Source organism: Mercenaria mercenaria, chromosome 2 (assembly GCF_021730395.1).
Source record: "Mercenaria mercenaria strain notata chromosome 2, MADL_Memer_1, whole genome shotgun sequence".
Taxonomy (NCBI): Eukaryota; Metazoa; Mollusca; class Bivalvia; order Venerida; family Veneridae; genus Mercenaria; species Mercenaria mercenaria.
In genome coordinates, this window is record NC_069362.1 from 77,895,509 (window position 1) to 77,916,568 (window position 21,060).

The following is a 21,060-nucleotide window of genomic DNA, read 5'->3' on the forward strand; positions in this document are numbered from 1 at the left end:
ACAGTTTTCATCCAATCTTCACCAAACTTGCTGACAGTGTTTGTGGGCATCATATTTCGGCCAAGTTAGATAACCAGCGAAATTGCCCCAGGCACTCTTGGATTATGGCCCTTGAATTACTTGAAAAACTGCATATTTAGCCTTGTCAGTTCTCTAAGTCAAACAGTTTTCATCCGATCTTCACCAAACTTGCTGGCAATGTTTGTGGGCATAATATCTCGGCCAAGTTCGATAACCAGCCAAATCGCCCCAGGCACTCTTTGATGATGGCCCTTGAATTAGGCTAACTTCCATGATGGGCGTATTTTGTGACAGTCTGGCACTCTTGTTTAACATACCAACCCAATGTTTTTAATATAAATGCGCCATTTATCATTTTTAGCTCACCTGTCACGAAGTGACAAGGTGAGCTATTGTGACCGCTTGATGTTCGTTGTGCGTCGTCCGTCAACAATTTCTAAAAAAAGCTTCTTCTTGAAAACCACTGGGCAGAATTACACCAACTTCACAGGAATGTTCCTTGGCTGGCCACCTTTCAAAATTGTTCAAAGAATTGAATTCCATGCAGAACTCCGGTTGCCATGGCAACTAAAAGGAAAATCTTTAAAAATCTTCTTCTCAAAAACCAGAAGTCCTAGAGCTTAGATATTTGTTGTGAAGCATTGCCTAGTGGACTTCTGACAAATTTGTTCAAATCATGACCCCGGGGTCAAAATTGACCCCACCCCAGGGGTCACTTGATTTTACATAGGAAAATCTTAAAAAATCTTCTTCTCAAAAACCAGAAGCCCTAGAGCTTAGATATTTGACATGTAGCATTGCCTAGTGGACCTCTACTAAAATTGTTCAAATCATGACCCCGGGATCAAAATTGACCTCGCCCTAGGGGTCACTTGATTTTACATAGGGAATATCTTCAAAAAATTTCTAAAAATAAACCAGAAGACCTAGAGCTTAGATATTTCACATGTAGCATTGCCTAGTGGACCTCTACAAAATTTGTTCAAATCATGAACCCCGGGGTCAAAATTGACGCCGCCCCAGGGGTCACTTGATTTTACATAAGAAAATCTTCAAAAAATTTCTAAAAATAAACCAGAAGGCCTAGAGCTTAGATATTTGACATGTAGCATTGCCTAGTGGACCTCTACAAAATTTGTTCAAATCATGACCCCCGGGATCAAAATTGACCCCGCCCAAGGGGTCACTTGATTTTACATAATTATGAAAATCTTCAAAAAAATTCTAAAAATAAACCAGAAGGCCTAGATCTTAGATATTTGACATGTAGCATTGCCTAGTAGACTTCTACAAAATTTATTCAAATCATGACCCCCGGGGTCAAATTGACCCCGCCCCATGGGGTTACTTGATTGTACATAGAAAAATCTTCAAAATAAACCAGAAGGCCTAGAGCTTAGATATTTCATATGTAGCATCGCCTAGTGGACCTCTACAAAATTTGTGCAAATCATGACCCCCGGGATTAAATTGACCCCACCCCAGGGGTCACTTGGTTTTATGTAGGAAAATCTTAAAAGTTTTTCTAAAAATAAACCAGAAGGCATAGAGCTTAGATATTTCACATGTAGCATTGCCTAGTGGACCTCTACAAATTTGTTCAAATCATGACCCCCGGGGGTCAAATTGACCCCGCCCCAGGGGTCACTTGATTTTACATAGCAGAATCTTCAAAAATTTTCTAAAAATAAACCAGAAGGCCTAGATCTTAGATATATATTTGACATGTAGCATTGTCTAGTAGACTTCTACAAAATTTGTTCAAATCATGAACCCATGGGGTTACTTGTTTAGCTTTAGCAAAGAATTTTTTTCAAGAAAGCATTTAAACTCAGGTGAGCGATATAGGGCCATCATGGCCCTCTTGTTAAAGATTATTCTTGTTTAAATTGGAAATATGGCAAAATAACGGCTGTAAAAGGTAAGCATAAAATTGTATGAGTCACATTGAATGATTAAGTGTTTAAAGGGAAATAACTGAAGAGAATTAATGTTTGAATCAATGTCCTCTTTTCAATCTTTGCTTCTCTTAAAGATATCCAATGGCTATCTTTCACTACAATATTTAAATATACACTTCAAATGCAGAAAATTATTTAATACTCACCAAATAGATTTAACTTTACTAAATAATTTAACTTTACTGAATATATAATTATATATTAATTGTGTATGTAGAGCTACATTCATAATTGAATCTCGTGCAGGAACTGTCGATTGTTTAAAAAAACTTCCAGTCTTTTAGTGGAAGTTCACATTTATAATATGTATATCATGTGTACCATTTTTAACCTAATGCATAGTACTGTAAATACACATAAACTTGTTAATTTTATGTTTACATAAACTATTATGTAGTTCATGTTCATGTTTTCAAATGTTTCCAAATCGAGGGTTCAACGCAATAAGGGCGTATCTACATATAATAACTATATGTAGATACGCCATTATTGCGTTGAACCCTCGAAATATGAAATTAGGGTATATTGTACCTTTAAGTCAGTCCAGTTATTCGTGTCTTGGATTTCTAGTAGTGCTTATTTTTTTAGTGTAAGAGCATGAATCTTTAAGATGCTTATTCTCAGGTTTTTAAAGTTTTAATAAAGACAATAAAGTTTTAATTTAATTGAATGTGACCCCTGATTATTTTTTAGATTGGACAGCAGACCTTAAAATTGTGCAGTTTTTCAAAACAGTAGTTGATGAGACATGCATGCTTTGCCAACACTTTGTTACTGGGTAAAGGGGAGTAATAAAATAAATTAAGTGCAGCTTTGCTTTCTCATTATTTACTTCCCTTGTACTAAGGCACATTAATCTTTACGTCAGTAGGCAGCTATGCAGTCATGTTTCAGATATTTCCATTGATTTTTTGACACTTGACTACTCAATATCCTTAGGGCTTAATATAATTAAATATGGGCTATAACAGTAACTTTAATCCACAATATTACTGGCTGTATGTTGCAAATTGTGTTCTTCTGCCTTTTCTCCCCTGATGCTTGAACAGTGCTAGAGAATGGGCAACTAAAGGCTAATGGTGATTTTCTCCATAGGCGTTGTCAAAAATATCTTAAATGATTCTTTTTTAAATCTCCATTCAATGGGTTTATAATTTAAAAACATGACAGAAACAAGCCTCATTTCTCCAAATATAATGCAAGACTTCAAAGGTATTATTTTCATGGTATAGATTGTTGAAATATGATCTGTATTCAGTGTGCGACAGTTTCCAAAATATTCCACGAAAGTTAAATGTTTCCAGCCAAGTAAGAAATCAGGCCTAGAGGTTAGTTCCCAGGGTGAGGTAGTTGATTATTCTCAGTGTAATTGATGATGCATCCCATATCCAACATTTCAAATAGTCCAGAATACTTGGTCAGAGTAATGGCAAAGTTACATAACTGAAATACTGTTGAAAATGATAACAGTGATCTCTTATAAATTTGACAACAAGTCATTGAAATTTTGTGTATTTTTAGGAATTAGAGGAACTGGTTAGAGAGAAAGTTAAAGCCTACCTGACCTCGCAGCGTGACACACTGGTTGCCAAGCTCAGTCAGAAAGTGAAGGAACTTCAGCAGAATAATGACCTTTGGAAAAGACAAGTGAAGGACTTACAGGTCAAGGTCAACGATGTTACAGTATTACAGCAAAAACTGGAGAAAAGAAAAGCTGCCACAGCTGCTCTCAGGGTAATATTCTTAATATTAAATTGTAGTTTGGGGTATTTAGATAAAATTGATTACTCCTTGAGAAATATTCATTTGAGAATAATAAAAAAATAAAAAAAATAAAGTAATTTTTGAGATTGAGAGTTTGGATTTTGATTGCAGTGATAGTTATTTTCTTTCATAAAGTTTTTCATAAAGTTTTTCATTTTCTTATTCAGCAAATTACAACGAGAAATGTTGCTGTGCAGGTGGATGAAGGACGGGTTAGTAGTAATTCTTATTTACTCCTGTTTCTTTCTGTATAGGATATTTTAGAGCTACTGGTATTGCTGTTGTTTCTCAGACTTCTTGTAATTGTATGTGTTCTGCGAGTGTTGTCAGCAGAATGTAGGTAGGTTTAGTTCTAAAAGTCTGTGTCTTTCTGCTTACCTTCTAACAATCACTTAAATACCATCAGCAGCGGTAAACAGCATTAAGTCAGATGTTTTCACCAATGCTGGAAAAACTTGTCTTTCCTTTTTTCCTTCATTCACAAATTTTTTGTTTGCAGCAGTAAAAGTCATTTGTTGGTGGCCCAAGTATTTTTAGTTCAGGTTTCACCTGTGTTATGTCCTGTGTTTTTGTGGTTGTTTTAAGAGTGCAGTTTATATGTTATAGTTACTATGTGTTTTGGTCATTGTTTTTAATTTGCTGTGTATATGACAAATGAGTATATGACCTTTTGACTTCATTTTTACTTTGCTGCATATTTGATATACTGGGGATATTTATAAGAACTGAATAGAATGAGTAATTTTCATCCCAAGGTATAATTCTGTGAATACTTTTTAAAAAAGCCCATTTATTTCAATTCAGTTTTTCCTGGAACATTCAGAATTTAATCAAGTACTGATTTTAATCATGGAGGTTTACTTTGTGAGTGTACAATACTGTGTTACTCATAACAAATGATTGTCTGGCTTTAGCTCACTTGACCATGAAGAGCTATTTGATCATTATGTTTGTTAAAAGTTTCTTTAAATAACAGCTCCTCTGAAAATATTTTATAGGAGATGGTGAAACTTTGTCTCTTCCACATTTTGTTCAAACACACTGGGGAATCACATGATCAAAATAATCTCTAAACCAAAGTTATATTTTGAAGAACATAAATTAATTTCCTACCATGATAAGATATGAAATTTAAACATAGCCTAACATATTACTGATGAAAATTGTTAAATTATTATGTAGTTGACAACAATGATAGATATCCTGTAATTACAACCACTAAGGAAAATAAGAATTCTCAGTTTCTGGAAGTGTTCCAGATAATCAGAAGGTGCTTGTGATTGAAAGGATCTCTCTAGTTTTAGGATACATCTATGTTGCCATATGATAGGCTATATTTAAGATTCACAGCAAAAGTTGCTTCAATCACAGCAACAGATAAGCTGCGTATTTGCATTATTACCCAATTTAAATTTTCAAAATACCCAATAGGTTTAATTTTAATGCGTATCAAAACTCAAACAAAAATCCTAAATACTCAATTCTCATCCTGATGCGTGCGTATCTTTGAAATACTTAAAATACACTGACGAGATAAAGAAACGCCTCATTCAAACTCGGTATACAATTTTTCGTTAACCGTGATTCAAAATTAGAAAAGAACAATTCCATTCGCAAATTAGATGCTTTACAAGAATTTATGGTCAATAAGAAGTCATTTCATTGTCGCATTATGCTTAAATCTTGAATTTTAATAGCCCGGTCGGAGAAATTGCATTAGAAAAATCAGTAGCGCGTGTGGCCACCTCTGCTAGCAACCACAGCAGCAATGCAACGCCTCATAGAGCCGCACCAGTTGCGTAACAGATACCGTGGGATTCTGGCCCACTCCTGGTGCAGCGCTGCTACCAGTTCCCGGACGTTTGCTGGCTGGGGTTGACGTTGGCATAACCGCCGTCCGAGATAATCCCACGCGTGTTCAGTCGAATTGCAGTCCGGTGAACACGCCGGCCAAGGTAAAACATTAATGTTTCTAGCCTGTAGAAAGTCCCTGGTGACACGTGCAACGTGAGGTCGCGCGTTGTCGTGCTGATAGACTAATCCTTGACGTTGACGGAATAAAGGGACAACTACATGACGTAATATCTGGTCGATGTAACGCCTGGCTGTGAGATTACCTTGGCAAACGACGAGTTGGGACTTAAACCTATGGTTGATTGCTGCCCACACCATTACTCCACCTCCACCGTAACGATTGTGCTCCAAAACGCAGTTGTTTGCGTAGCGTTCATGGTGTCGTCTATAGACACGGATACGTCCGTCGGCGTTCCACAAGTTGAAATGCGACTCGTCACTGAACACTAAGTTCTGCCAACGCTGGCCGCGGTGGTTGCGGGCCCAAATAAGACGTTGTTGACGGTGGCGTAACGTTAGAATTAGACCGCAGTAGGGCCTACGACAGGTAATTCCGCATTCTCTGAGTCGATTTCTCACTGTATGTCGACTAATTGGACGTCCACGGTTACCTACAACTATACGTGACGTAGATTGCGCCGTCACAAATCTGTCACATAAATGACGTTGACGTATATAATTATCCTGTCGTATTGACGTTACACGCGGTCTACCTGAACGTGGTCTATCGTTAGACGTTCCCGTGTCTCTAACACGTCGAATAAGACGCACAATTGTCAAACGAGAGACGTTAAAACGTCTTGCAACTTGTTCCTGCGTTCGCCCACATTCAAGCATAGCCAAAACCTGAGCCCTCTCTTCAGAATTCAGCCTCGGCATTACGAAAACTAATGTTTTTTTCAGAGAATAGCTGAAAATATGGTTGTGTGTCGTATTACACATGTACATGTGCAAAAATCGTTCAATCAAACCACATGGTTTACATGCATGGACTGCACGAGGAAATCATGACCAGGTACATGAAGTGAACAAATGGCTGAATGAAATCGCGCGAGTTTTTGTTCACTGTGTTTGTCGGTCAGAGTACATGTAGATTTACTACATTTCACAACAATTAAAAGCGTTAGGAAAAAAATAATGCCAAATTTCAATGAGGCGTTTCTTTATCTCGTCAGTATAATTTGTCCGCGTAAGTCAACTGTTCAAATAATATTACATTTGTCAACTTGTTACTTTTGTTAGCTGTATCAGTCTTTGGCCTAGATAATAATGATGCAGTCTGAAACAATCCTACTTTTTCATCTATATGAATAATGCGCTTACAATAAGCATCTGTTAGCAAAATGCCATTAAGACTGGGTTGAAAAAAAATCCAAAGGAATTAAAGCAGTCTCGTGTAATAACCAATTTTTTCCTGTCGGTCTCAGATGAGGAGAAGGATGATATACGTATATTAAATGATAATATTTCTAGTTGCGTAAGTTATTCATCAGTAAACAAAATGGTGAGTGATCTACTAGACAAACTACTGGACGATGTGTTATGCAGTCACACAAAAATTCTTATCAAATATTTCCGGCGATAGTGTCAATAAAAAACTTTGAGTGAATGGAAAATCAAGTATTCATGGCTGCTAATTAAAGGCGAGTCAAACGAAATGAGAATGCATGGAAACCCAATAAAAGTGAACATCGTGGGGTAATATGAGTTAGAATACCCTATTGATTTTAGGCAATACCCAATTAAAACCAAAATTATGGGGTAATACCCAGTTCATTCTGAAAGCTTATCTGTTGCTCTGTTCAATATTAGCTCATATTATTCATAAATTTATTTTGGTTTAGAGATAATTTTGATCATGTGATTCCCCACAGTGAAATAATTCAGCTAGGTTTCACATGTATGGGCATTAGAGTTAAAAGTAAAAAAAATCTTCAAAGAAAATCTTCACCAGTCCTTGTCTATTGATATAAATTTGTAATAATTTCACACAAATGTATATTGGGTGTCCTTCTACCAAGATTGTTCAGTTTATTCAGATTCATTAAAAAATGGGCAGGTGTCATAATTTTTTCCAGTCTGTTTATAGCAGGAATCTTAAAAATATTGTCAGAAATCCTTGGCCAAATTTGATTTTCAAACCATTCTGGATTCATAAAAAATTATGGACCCAGGATGCAATGCTAGTTTACTGTAAGTGATACGATTGTTCAAATTATTCAGTCGTAAATTAAAAGAGAATGGAAGAATGTAATATATTGGATATATAAAAAAAATTCATTAGTCTGTCCATGAATCTCCCATTTTCAAAGTTATTTGGCATAAATGTGTTTTGGACAACACTACCAAATTTTACTTGTTTAAGAGATTTAAGTCAGGTGAGCAATTTTGGTACATGATCATATGCCTTATGGTCCTCTTGTTACAACATGTTAGTGTAGCTTTGGTTGTGTAATGCAAGCTGTTTGATAAACATGCACTTATAACTTGTGTATTCGCATGGTGCACACCTTCAGTTTACTGAGAGCCGTCATACATTGTGTACTGCAATTCTTCAGCTGTGTCATGTTGGTGTTTATGTAAAACCTTTTGAAAGTTATCAGTTATCCGCTAACTTAAGATATGAAAAAGTATGCTCTATAAAAAGATTTCTACACTTATTTCAGGAAGATATATTGTTGGTATGGCTATTTTAGTACTTGAGTTTTAAGTTTCCTGTTACTGCATGACAATAATACTTACTGTTATAGTTCTCATTGAGGCTTTTCTTCCTTGTTACTAACAATGCTCATTGTGTTTACCAATCGCTTTATGTTAACAATCAGTACTCCCTTTGTTCTGTTTTGCTTGTTGTTATTACTTTTAAGTTCTTTAACTTAGATGCAAACTTCTCATATTTTCGAACTTTTTGACCCGTAAAGGGATTTGAAAGAAATCTATGTAAGAATCATTCTGTTTTACAACAATAGTTTTAACTACAAATGTATAATCCTGGTGAATCTGCATTATTAACAAAACATATAACCATTTAACCATTTGCACATACCTCGTTCTTCATTGTTTTCACTGTGCATGTTTCATGTTCATTTCTAGACAATGTCTGCTAATGCTGTGTTAAAGCAGATGTTAGCGGTGAAAATGAGCCGAGAGCCCACCACTTCCTCAACAACACCAGGCAACCTTTTCGTATCCTCGGTAATAAATCAGTCAAACTTACTTTTGCTAGAATATGCCTGTTTTTCTTTAATGTTTTTAACAAGGACACGGTCGCTGATCGCTAGTTTTATTTACTTTGCCATCCTCATTTTCATCCCTTTATACTTGGTCTAGCTCAGTATTTCATTCAAATCACAATCATAACAATGCATAGCTAGTTTCTATCTTAAAGTCAATTCAGTTCAGTTTTTAGTTAGACTTTTCAAAGAAAAAGTAGAGCTATTGCACTTGCCCCGGCGTGCTGTTGCCGTTGGTTTAAGTTTTTGATAAAGTCGAATATCTCTTTACCAGGAGAAACAATCCCCATAACTCTGATCTGAATTTTGAAAGAGTTATGCCCCCTTTTAACATTGACAGACTTATGCCCCCTTTTAACATAGAATGTTTTGGTCCAAGTTTTTTATAAAGTCATATATCTCTGTTACTATCAAAGCTATTGACTTGAAACTTAAAATAGTTTACTTATAAAGTCTACACCAGAAGAAATAATCTCCATAACACTGATTTGAATTTGGACAGAGTTATGCCCCTTTTTAACTTAGAGTTTTTGGTTAACGTTTTTTGTAAAGTCAAATATTTTTGTTACTATCAGAGCTTTTGACTTGAAACTTAAAATAGTTATAAATTTACTGTCAAAGTCTGCACCAGGAGATACAATTTCCATAACTCTGATTGTATATTTGATCGAGTTAAGCCCCTTTTACTGGCAAAGCCCTAATTCAGAGTTAAGCACTAAAAAAAGTTGAGCGTGCTGTTTTACGGACAGTTCTTGTTAACTTAGTTTGTCAGCTTGGTTCAAAAATGGGTAAACTGCACTAAAGAAACAGTTTATCACAAAGATCAGTTGAGATGGCTTCTTGTTTGTCTAGATACATGTACAACGTCTGCTAGTTGTATAAGAATATCCGAGATATTAATGCATGCTTCAACACATGAAGATTTCTACACCCCAAGTGATGTTCCAACCCACATCATCAAGGGGCAAATGACTGGAAGTCAGTGACCATAACCACTTGGACATGGGGGCCTCACAAGGGTCTAAAGGTCATATGAAACAAAGACACTGATGTATTGCTTATATAAGATATGATATATTATGAGTAGTCCATATAAAATAAACACCTGCAAGGTAAATGCATTAGATATATTTTCTTACTCTTGGCTTATAACACCATGCAGAATATATGCAACTGTATTTCACCAGTATAACTTTTACTTTTTATTTGCAAACAGTTAACAACTGAGTTTACTTTTCAGCATTCATAAAATTTCTGTCTTTCACTTCATGTCATTTTTATGTATATGTGGCTTTTTACTAGCATTATAACAGTGAGAGAGTGTAACAAATTATTCATTTTGTATGGAATTTCTGCATCTTGTCAGATTAAGGATTTGTAGTGATCATTCAGAAAGTAAGTGTTCATTATGTAAGAATTCTGTTATTTCTTTTCAGACTGCAAGCTCAAAGACGCCAAAAGTGAGTTTGACTCCACCACGTGTAACGACACAACTGCCTCTTGTCACAGCTCCTGGGGGAAATGGCACAATTCGACTTCCCATTCCACAGTCATCTATTGCACCAGCAGTTTTAAGCACTCACCTTGCACAGGGCTCTAAAATGGTATACAGTTCTGTTTCATTCTATATAAACTTAAAATGTCTTTTTATAGGACTTTAGTTCTTTTTCATTCATGCCTATGGCCTCCATTGCCGAGTTGTTAAGGTGGCAGATTTTGAATTACTTGCCCCTCACCGATGTTGGCTCAAAGTCTCACCTAGGGTGTAGAATTCTTCATTTGTGGAAGCAGTCGCGCTGTCTCATTGAAGGCCTTTGGTTCTAGTCAGCTGCCAATGTCTGAAACAATGCCTGAAGGGGCACCTGGGATCTTCCTCCTGTGGCACCCTGGGTCTTCCTCCTCAAACAAAAGCTGGAAAAGTCGCAGAATTACCGGAATTGTGTTGTTGTGACTCTTAACCCAACAAAATAAAGAAATCATTTCATGTCTGCAAAAATGTGATAAAAAGAATATTACATTTGTGTATTTCCACATTAAATTTGATATATTAAACTCGAAAAAAATTCATAAAATATTGACAGAGCCTTTCATTTTATTGTTTTATTCAACTTGTTTAATAAATTCAATATGAAAAGACATTCATATAATATCCTCAATGTAAAAATAGCCTTATATATCACTGAGTCTTAGAGAGATTTACTCTTACCTACACTTAATTTTGCACAGGTGACAACCACTTACCAGACTCCGTCAGTGAAGAGCTTGTTAGATACAACACGGGTACAGAAAACAGTTGGATCATTGCCTTCAGCAACAACAACAGTTAACACATCCATGTTTGGACTTCTGCAGTATCCAGCAACGTTTGTGCCTAAAGCGGCTACCTCTCAGGGATTGGTACAACAAACTGTGACTCAAGTCACAACACAAACTACTTCAAGTGTGTCAAAAACTGTGTCAGTCACTAAAACAGTGACTTTACCTTCGCCAAATGCTGCTAAAGTTATAGATCTCACTGATGATGATGATAGCACAAAAACTAGACTGGTTACATTACAGCCAGGTTTAAATACAGTTACAAACCAGCAAGGTGTTCGGCATGTTTTAGCACCACCTGGAACACAACTTGTGCGCACAGGACTGCCAAATCAGCCAACATATCAGCTTGTGTTCAGTTCACCGCCAGCTATCAGGCCTGGAATGGTTATGACGGTGGCCTCAACCCTGCCACAAACCACTACCATACTGCAGACAGTAGGGCAGTCTCAAACATTGGTTAACCTTAGTTCTCCTACTGCTGTAGCGCCTGGTACCACCTTGGCACGAGCTGCTGTGCCAGCCACTCCCACCACACCAAAGGTGAAGTGCATTTCTTAAAAATTCTGCAGTATTGATCAGTTACATAATTCATTTTAGATTCTTCTTGCTTTACATAGGAATCAGAAGCTGGACAGGACCTGTTTCCAGACAAATGTAATGATCGCCTCATTTAGACAATAGTCATTTAGTATTCTGGTTAGGATTATTCAGGTCTTTGATATTTCTTTAGGGAACAAACAGGCTTCCTTTAGCAGTATTTTTGATGAATTTTAAAATATATCGTGTTTTTTGTTTTTGTTTTTTTAATCAACGTTGGGCATTGAGACAGCTGTGCTATGTAACTGTTAACATTTTTAACTAGACGTGATGCCAAGTTGGTACAGTTAATGATGACAATATATGTTAATTTTAACTCCCATGATTTTAATATCTTGAAGCATTTGTTTTGGTTTTGATGTTCAAGAACTTTGAGAAGGAAAAATTTAGAGTACATAGTAATTATATGTATAGTGTTAATTTTTCAGCCACCTTCTAACACACATCCAGCTCCATTTCCAGCACTTCCACCCAAACAACAAACTACCGGTCTCAAAGGACTACCACCAAAACCTAGTCTTAAAATATCCAGAGTCAGTCAAGGTATGTTCTTTAAACTAGATTTCTGGCTCAAACTGTGTTAACAGTGTATGAAGAGAATGTCATAGCTACATTATGATATAATACTATAGCTACATTCATACAATGATAATATAAAAGCTTCGTTCATGTTAAGTGTTCTCAAAGCCATATTTCTATAATTATGATGATGTTATAGCTACATACATAATATTGATTATGAGGACTACATGTATCATGATGATGATTCACATAAATTGATGATGACGGGCACAGATATAATGATGATGATTGTCACATAAAGGGTGATTGCCACATATATGATGATTGTCAAATATGTGATGATGATGGTCACATATGATGATGATTGCACATGTATGATGATGATTGCACATATATGATGATGATGGTCATATATATGATGATGAGGAGTAGGAGGATAAAGACACTTGATGAAAATTTCATAGCTATATACTTCAATGATATGTCATAGCTACATATACATACAACATTTATTTGATAGCTTCCTTATTGCTACATCCAGATGCTCATAGTTGATAGATACTTAACTGCTAGATTTTTTTTCAAATATGTAATTCTTTATATAAACTGGAAAACATTTGTAATAAAGTGATGGAACTACTGACAGTTAATTGGTTCTCTGTATATAGGTATAGTACTGACAGTTAATTGGTTCTCTATATATAGGTATAGTACTATCATGGAATATGGCATTGAATGACACCTATGCTGAGATATCTAACTATCAGTTGTTTGCATACCAAGAAACTTCAGCACAACCTGTCTCAACACTTTGGAAAAAGGTGAATTTCAGTTTTTTATATGATCAAATAGAACTTAAGTAAACAAAGTTCAACTGAAACACTAAATCCAGATATTTTAAATGCTATGTAGAATTCTGTATTGTGATTTTAATTGTAATAATAATGATTTGTACCCTTCATATTCTAAATATCTGTTTGTTTTTATGTTTATCTAGGTTGGAGATGTAAAAGCTCTTCCGTTACCAATGGCGTGTACTCTAACACAGTTTCAGGTCGGGAACAAATACCACTTTGCTGTACGAGCCATGGATTCTCACAACAGAGTTGGGGCATTTAGTGACCCTGGCTCCATACATCTTACTCCTAACACACCTACAAAGTAATAAACTATAATCCCCACTCCAAAACTAAATTATGGGTTATTTAAAAAAAATGGAAGAAACAAAAGGAAAAAGATCAATACAAAAATTTTCAAATGGCCTTGAAGTTTACATTGAAGTGGTAAAAATAAACAGATATAAAAGAAATAGTATGAGGATGATACCAGACGGAGTTGAAGACACACCTAGAAAATTGTACATCTATTTTTACAGGTGTTACCATAGACAAGCAAAAGAAAAGCCACTTCACTGCGCTACTGCATTCTTTGTTGACAAGTTTGTTTGCCTCGCGTCACTTCCTTTCTAAAGGTTTTATTCTGTAACTTACATAATAACGTATATATAGAGTTACACAAACTTTGATGTGTCCTTGTCCTGTCATACAATCACTAAACAAGATTTACACTTCTTTAGTACTTTGGAATGTGGGTTTACGGCATTTTTTTTACCTTTGTTTGTCTGTAGATAGGCGTCGATAATAGAGCAGTTATAAATATTGGCAGCTATTTGTACTGGCTGTGTTAATATTGTGTAGTCAAATTGTTTTTGTTGAAAAAAAAAGAATTATACAATATGGCCAAAATACAGGTTGATTCCATAAATGTGGTCCTAGCTCGCTGAGCCATTTTTTTTAAAAACATTCTATATTGAAACAATATAGTTTTAAGTTAGGACAAGTAATCTGAGACAACGATTTTTGTTAAATACTCTCAAGCGTTATCAAGTGTACTGTATCTTATACCTCGTGTTATTTTGATTTTTTTTACCACTTGATCTTGATTTAAATTCGCAATTGAGGAAGTTTTGATAAAAGTTAAAACTTGTAAAATATAACAAGTGTAAACAAGTGAAAGCTTATGACGCTTTAGTTATACATGTGGGTATTTCTTTTTAGGTTCAATATATTATATCAGCTAGTTCTTATCCTCGTTTCTGCCAAAAAAAATAAGGTGGTTATGAGTTTTTTTTTAATTTTATCATTATTATGTTTGTTCTGTATCGAAAGAAGGAAGTGTGTGTGTGTCTTTACATGTGTATTGTACAAATTAAACCACACTTTTGTGTTGGTATCATTTTATATATAGTAAGATATTTTATGTTGTCAGTTGTATATAAAGATGCATTTTTACCATGTTGTCTTATAGATATAACAAATTTTATTACGTATAAAGAAGCAGTTAAGGATGACCTTGGGATTTGTTCTAATTGAAAAATGGGATGAAGACCTGCAATTTTAAAAGGCAAATCGTCAGAAATTTGATTTGGAAAATATTTTTGAAAGTACGGTCAGAAAAAAAAGAGAAATTTGTTCAACTCGGTACTTAAATTCCCGTTTGTTCGATTATCAGGAGCATGGTGATAAGTAAGTCATTGGTTCCCAGCATTATGTCACTATGATATTGGAGAACTGAGCAGAAGCTGGGTCTCTCCATCGGATATCACAGGTATTCCACAAAGTCCGCTGAAAATGCAACCTACTCTGGGTGTTGTAGGAATATTTTGGAACATTTTAGTGAGGTACTATGTATACTAACCATACAGCTGAACTTCTATATCCATGACAGTTTTACCCATTTTATGTAAGGACATAAAATTATCAAAGGGTACTATGTATCTGATAAACACGTTTGGGTTCATTTAAACGGCAGCTGACTGTATTGTTAATTCTTGTGTAAATCGGTCTTGATTGAGGTCATCCTTGTATTGCAGTGAAATTGATACTTAATAAATTTCTTAAATTTTACTCCGTGTCTCTTTATTTGATTTTCCCTATCAGTTGTGTATTGCTCAAAAGAACATTTAACAAGGATGTGACCATGATACTGTTGTAACGCAAAACCTGTTCACCACCGTGATAATCAAGTATCCTACTAAAGCCGATATATTCACGATGTGCCGAAAGTAAAGATTTTGAAAGTCATGCTTGTCCTGCTTTAGACACGGGCATTTCTGAGGGTTTTTTCGGGCACGAGTTGCCGAGTTTCAGCTGATCATCTCCCTAGATTATCGTTCAACTTACAGCCCCATGTGGTTCTGGGACGATCTGTGTATGAAAAGAATTGGAACCACTACCTTACCCTTGCATCATCGTAAGAGGCGACTAATAGGTTCTTAACACTTGGTTTTGCTGTAACTCTGTGATTCCAGCAGGTATACAAATTTTGATTCCAAACCTCATGTTTTTATTTCGATGTAAATGAGATGTGAAATCAAAATTTGTAGTCCTGTTTGGCGCCATATAATCTATACTGTGTTGGTATAAATAAAATAAATAAATATCGTTCAACTTAAATAATGGCCAGTATTTTTCCCTGCGTAAAATTCTGGCCATGAAAAAATTGCTTAAACTTAAAACTTTCAAAAAATTACAAGGAAGTGTTGCGTTTATGCTAAATAAGATATCCTGAATTACAGTGCATCTATCTATCCATCAAATAAAACCAACATATAATTATATAAAATATTTATTGTGATGTTTTAATGGTTTTGAATTAATACATTATTTTTCATGTTTTCAAAACTCGGTAAAGAACGTTTGGCAATGAAGAGTCCGAGAGGATCCATGTGGGCCATTGAAAATATTGAATATTGCTTCCAGTATTCGCTTCTTTCATTCAGTAAACGTTTCAAATAAAATTCTTTTTTGGTAATTCATGATTTTCTTTTTTGACCCTGTGGTTCTGGGACGATCTGTGTATGAAAAGAATTGAAACCACTGCCTTACCCTTGCATGATCGTAAGAGGCGACTAATAGGGTCTTAACACTTGGTTTTGCATTAACTCTGTGATTCAAGCAGGTATGCAAATTTTATGTTTTTATTTCGATGTAAATGAGATGTGGAACCAAAATTTGTAGTCCTGTTTGGCGCCATATAACCTATACTGTTGCTGCGCTGTAAAACCCAAATAAATCTTTTTTCATCCAACTGCGCGCATGTAGCTTTAAACATGTATAGTTGTATCCTGTCTCGTTTGCACGGGCCACACCTTGTCGATTGTGTACATACCGATTAGATTATAATCGTATCCGTTCTACAAAATATAACTATAGACGACATAATACAACTTTTGGTTCACTGCATCTTCGTTGCCCATGTCTTATTTCCATTTGGGGAGAGAGAAAATTTTTTATATTTTATTTAAAATTCTAACAAACGATGCGGTATATAAAGTGACATACCTGAACATACCAGTCCTTATGGTTACCTACACTGTATATAATGGCAGGTCATATACCGGCACTTTTTCCTTGATAATCGCTTCCTAAAAATGGTTCCATTTGCGTATATTAAGTCCTGTTGAGAATTTGTCTTGTCCGAACACGATTTCTTTCAGCACATCCTTTTTCCGTCTCCCAAAGTTTAATGTTCAAAATAAGAAACTTCTTGGGGCATTCCAAATATATTTCATCACTGAAAAGCCGCAATAAGTTTCTAGTTTTGTAACATCAGCATGGTTGTGAAAAGCACGCTTGTCTTTTTTGAAGATTCAAAACGAAAGTGCGTTAAGATCGGGAATTTCCATGTTACGTGTTTTCACAGAAATAGCGTAGCTACAAGCACTGTAAACAAACACATCCGCTCTTATTGCGCGTTTCATTTTGAACAATGAGTTTCTGTTTCTATTGTTCACACCAAGTCAATGTTCATGTGTAGTTTATTTGTGTTTCATATACATGTAATAATAATACGCAGTAAAACCATAAAATACAGATTAAAAAAACCCAAAAAACATGGAACAAAACAAAACAATATACAATGTAGGTATATGGTATGTCAGAAATTTAGTTTCAAAGCTTTCTTATAGGCACTGGCCTCCAGATCGCACGGAAAAAAATGGTATCAGGAAATTAATGCTATATTTATTAAGAAAGCTTGAATTACTGACAGACTATATGTTATGGAAACACATGAGCATTAGTTGCTTTTACTAATTTTTACAATGAAAATCGAAAAGCGTTTGTAATCTTCGTGGCCAGCGGAATCGGATTCGATTCCTCATGCGGGCATCTCTTTTTTTTTTTCTTGATTATATGCATTTTAAGATAGTTTAGAGACAAAAACTCGTATTCTAATGTTCATAATATGATCAAACTCAATTTTAAAGAAAGATCATTTTTAGCCAAAATCTGGAGGGGGGGGGGGGGGGGGGGGGGTGTCTTTAATGCAAATAATACATTGGCTTTTAAATTCATATCATTCTTTAGGCAAAGTATGTTGATTAGATTTGCACTTGCGCTAAAATAACTTGGTTGGGCAACCATGGCAGAGAATTTTAAATCTATATCTAGTTTAAATAAAAAACGTATTAAGAGCACAGTGAACGCAAATAAGTATATATGATAAACTCTGATGAACAACATTTAAGCCAAATTATTAAACTGACCAAGCCAGTATCTGTGCCAATTACGGTTCAGTGAGAATTTGCCCCACCCCTCACCTATCGGCGATATGACCAGTTTCTAGAACTACATATGCCAAACACCCACTGGCACCACATTCAGCTTTTCATCACTAGTCAAGGCTTAAAAGTTGCCTCGACTGCCTAGTGGTAGAACGTCCGCTTCGAATGCGAGGTCTTGGGTGCGGTCGACGGCCGCATCATCCGAAAGACGCGAAAAATGGTACTAGTAGCTCCCTTGCTTGACACTCAGTATTAAAACGGAAACTGGCCTCTCTTCCCCCATACCCTGGTGGCGATGGATGTCATCAGGAATGAGATGTCGAGGGTGATTAATATAACTTGTAGAACTTGCTTATCGACCTAAAATAAATTAGTATAAGGCATTTAAAATTAGCGGCCGGTATTACCGGCCAGGTTTGAACTCTAATTTGACTTGCTTTGGCAATATACAGTGGCTAACAGGCGTAATTCAGCCCGTGTTATTTACAATAAAATACAGACGTGAAAGCAAGTCTAATGTATTTGGTTCTTTACTTCCTGGTTGTATTATTTAAGTGCACGTAATCGTTTATGAATTTATGAATTTAGGAAGGTGGAATGCAATAGTATCAAATGATCCTGTGCGTTTTTATGAACTTTTTATCTACAATAACAAAAACAAAAGGAGTAGAAACACAAAATAATTATTCATGCTATAAAATAGTAGGAATTTTAGCTGTACAATGTATCGTACACATGAAAATATGTATTGAAAAGAATACCATTGCTACCTGTCTTAAAAAATGCTTTCGAGTCGTGTCCCTTGGAGCATTTTTTTCTTCTTCACGTTGGTGTGCAAGACGGGCAGACGGCTCGTCATGACTTCGTTTGTTTGTTTTTGGGTTTAACGCCGTTTTTCAACAGTATTTCAATCATGTAACGGCGGGCAGTTAACCCATCCAGTGTTCTTGGATTCTGAACCAGTACAAACCTGTTCTCCGCAAGTAACTGCCAACTTCCCCGCATGAATTATCGGAGGTGGAGGACGAGTGATTTCAGACACAATGTCTTTTATCAAATCGTCACGGAGAATCATGACTTCGTTAGCAGGTTACATGCAGATTGCACCTTATTTTATACTATTTATTTTAGCTTGATTGCTTGATTAGAATCACCCTCGAGTCAGTTTCATTCAAAACCTGTACCGATGCCAGTCTTGAGCCCAGTGGGGCCGTCACCTTAACAATAACCACTAGGCAATGTCGAGTTGTATTTTCAGATTTTTAGCTCACCTGAGCACGAAGTGCTCAAAGGTGAGCTTTTGTGATCGCCCTGTGTCCGTCGTCAGTCGTCGGCGTCAACAATTTGACTGTTAACACTCTAGAGGTCACAAATTTGAGCCAATCTTAATGAAACTTGGTCAGAATGTTACCCTTAATTAAATCTTGGATGAGTTCGATATTGGGTCATCTGGGGTCAAAAACTAGGTCACCAGGTCAAATCAAAGGAAAAGCTTGTTAACACTCTAGAGGTCACAGTTTTTGGCCCAATCTTAATGAAACTTGGTCAGAATGTTACTCTCAATAAAATCTTGGACGAGTTCGATATTGGGTCATCTGGGATCAAAAACAAGGTCACCAGGTAAAATCAAAGGAAAAGCTTGTTGACACTCTAGAGGATACATTTTTGGCCCAATCTAAATGAAACTTAGTCAGAATGTAACCCACAATAAAATCTTGGACGAGTTCAATATTGGGCCATCTGGGGTCAAAAACTAGGTCACCAGGTCAAATCAAAGAAAAAGCTTGTTAACACTCCAGAGGTCACAATTTGGGTCCAATCTTAATGAAACTTGGTCAGAATGTTACCCTCAATAAAGTCTTGGATAAGTTTGATATTGAGTCATCTGGGGTCAAAAACTAGGTCACCAGGTCAAATCAAAGGAAAAGCTAGTTTACATTGTAGAGGCCATATTTATGACTGTATCTTCATGAAACTTGGATAGAATGTTAATCTTGATGATCTCAAGGTCCAATTTGAATCTGGGTCATGTGGAATAAAAAAACTAGGTCACCAGGTCAGATCAAAGGAAAAGCTTGTTTACACTGTAGAGGCCACATTTATGACCGTATCTTAATGTAACTTGGTCAGAATGTTAGTCTTGCGGCTGTATAGGTCGTTTGAATCTGGGTCAGGTGGGGTCAAAAACAAGGTCACTAGGTCAAATCAAAGGAAAAGCTTGTTAACACTCTAGAGGCCACATTTATTACTGTATCTTTATGAAACTTTGTCAGAATGTTAATCTTGATAATCTTTAGGTCATGTTCGAACCTGGGTCATGTAAGGTCAAAAACTAGGTCACCGAGTAAAATCAAAGGTAAAGCTTGTTAACACTGTAGAGGCCACATTTATGACTGTATCTTTTTGAAACTTTGTCAAAATGGTAATCTTGATATTCTCAAGGTCCAGTTTGAATCTGGGTCATGTAGGATCAAAAACTAGTTCAAATCAAAGGAAAAGCTAGTTTACACTGTAGAGGCCACATTTATGACCATATCTTGATGAAACTACGTCAGAATGTTAATCTTGATCATCTATAGGTCAAATTCAAATCTGGGTCACTAGGTCAAATCAAAGGAAAAGCTTGTTAACACTCTTGGGGCCACATTTATGACTGTATCTTCATGAAACTTGGTCAGAATGGTAATCTTAATGATTTCAAGGTCCAGTTTGAATCTAGGTCATGTCGGGTCAAAAAAGTAGGTCACTAGGTCAAATTGAAAGAAAAGCTAGTTTACACTTAAAGGGCACATTTATACCATATCTTAATGAAACTTGGTCAGAATGTTAATCTTGATGGTCTTTAGTTCAATAGGTCAGGTGAGCGATACAGGGCCTTCATGACCCTCTTGTTTGCTCATATCGGGCATTATCTTGATTATACATGTATTATAATAATAAGCAAGGACTAAAACTTTATTTTGAATATTTTTAATCAATTATATCTCTTTATATACCATGTTTTTCTAATTTAAAACCGCTGAAGGGGATTGTTGTGGAATTTGGTGTAATGACAGGTAACAATTTACACAAATGCAAAAATATGTATTGTATAAATGCCAAATTATTTCCCTTTTTATAGACTTGTGAAGGGAACTGGCAAAATAGATGACACGCAGATCTTTAGCACGCATAATAACCACTGAATTATCTCCCTTATTGTAAATAGGAACCTTCCAGTTAT

At 35.8% G+C, this 21,060-nt stretch overlaps 1 protein-coding gene across 5 annotated transcripts in view; it reads left to right on the plus strand.

The window, feature by feature from the left end:
- LOC123564370 (activating transcription factor 7-interacting protein 1-like) overlaps positions 1–15,177 on the plus strand; it is a 36,715-nt gene extending 21,538 nt beyond the window's left edge. For 4 of the 5 annotated variants that reach the window (XM_045357901.2, XM_053537021.1, XM_053537022.1 and 1 more), the window contains 8 exons: positions 3,504–3,716; positions 3,914–3,958; positions 8,694–8,795; positions 10,270–10,437; positions 11,060–11,692; positions 12,178–12,292; positions 12,977–13,092; positions 13,269–15,177. In XM_045357901.2, the coding sequence (XP_045213836.2) occupies positions 3,504–3,716; positions 3,914–3,958; positions 8,694–8,795; positions 10,270–10,437; positions 11,060–11,692; positions 12,178–12,292; positions 12,977–13,092; positions 13,269–13,436 (1,560 nt within the window). In that variant the 3' untranslated portion in view covers positions 13,437–15,177. The remainder of the gene's footprint in view (positions 1–3,503; positions 3,717–3,913; positions 3,959–8,693; positions 8,796–10,269; positions 10,438–11,059; positions 11,693–12,177; positions 12,293–12,976; positions 13,093–13,268) is intronic. The other variant, XM_045357904.2, reaches the window with a different exon arrangement.
- The last annotated feature ends 5,883 nt before the right edge of the window (positions 15,178–21,060 follow it).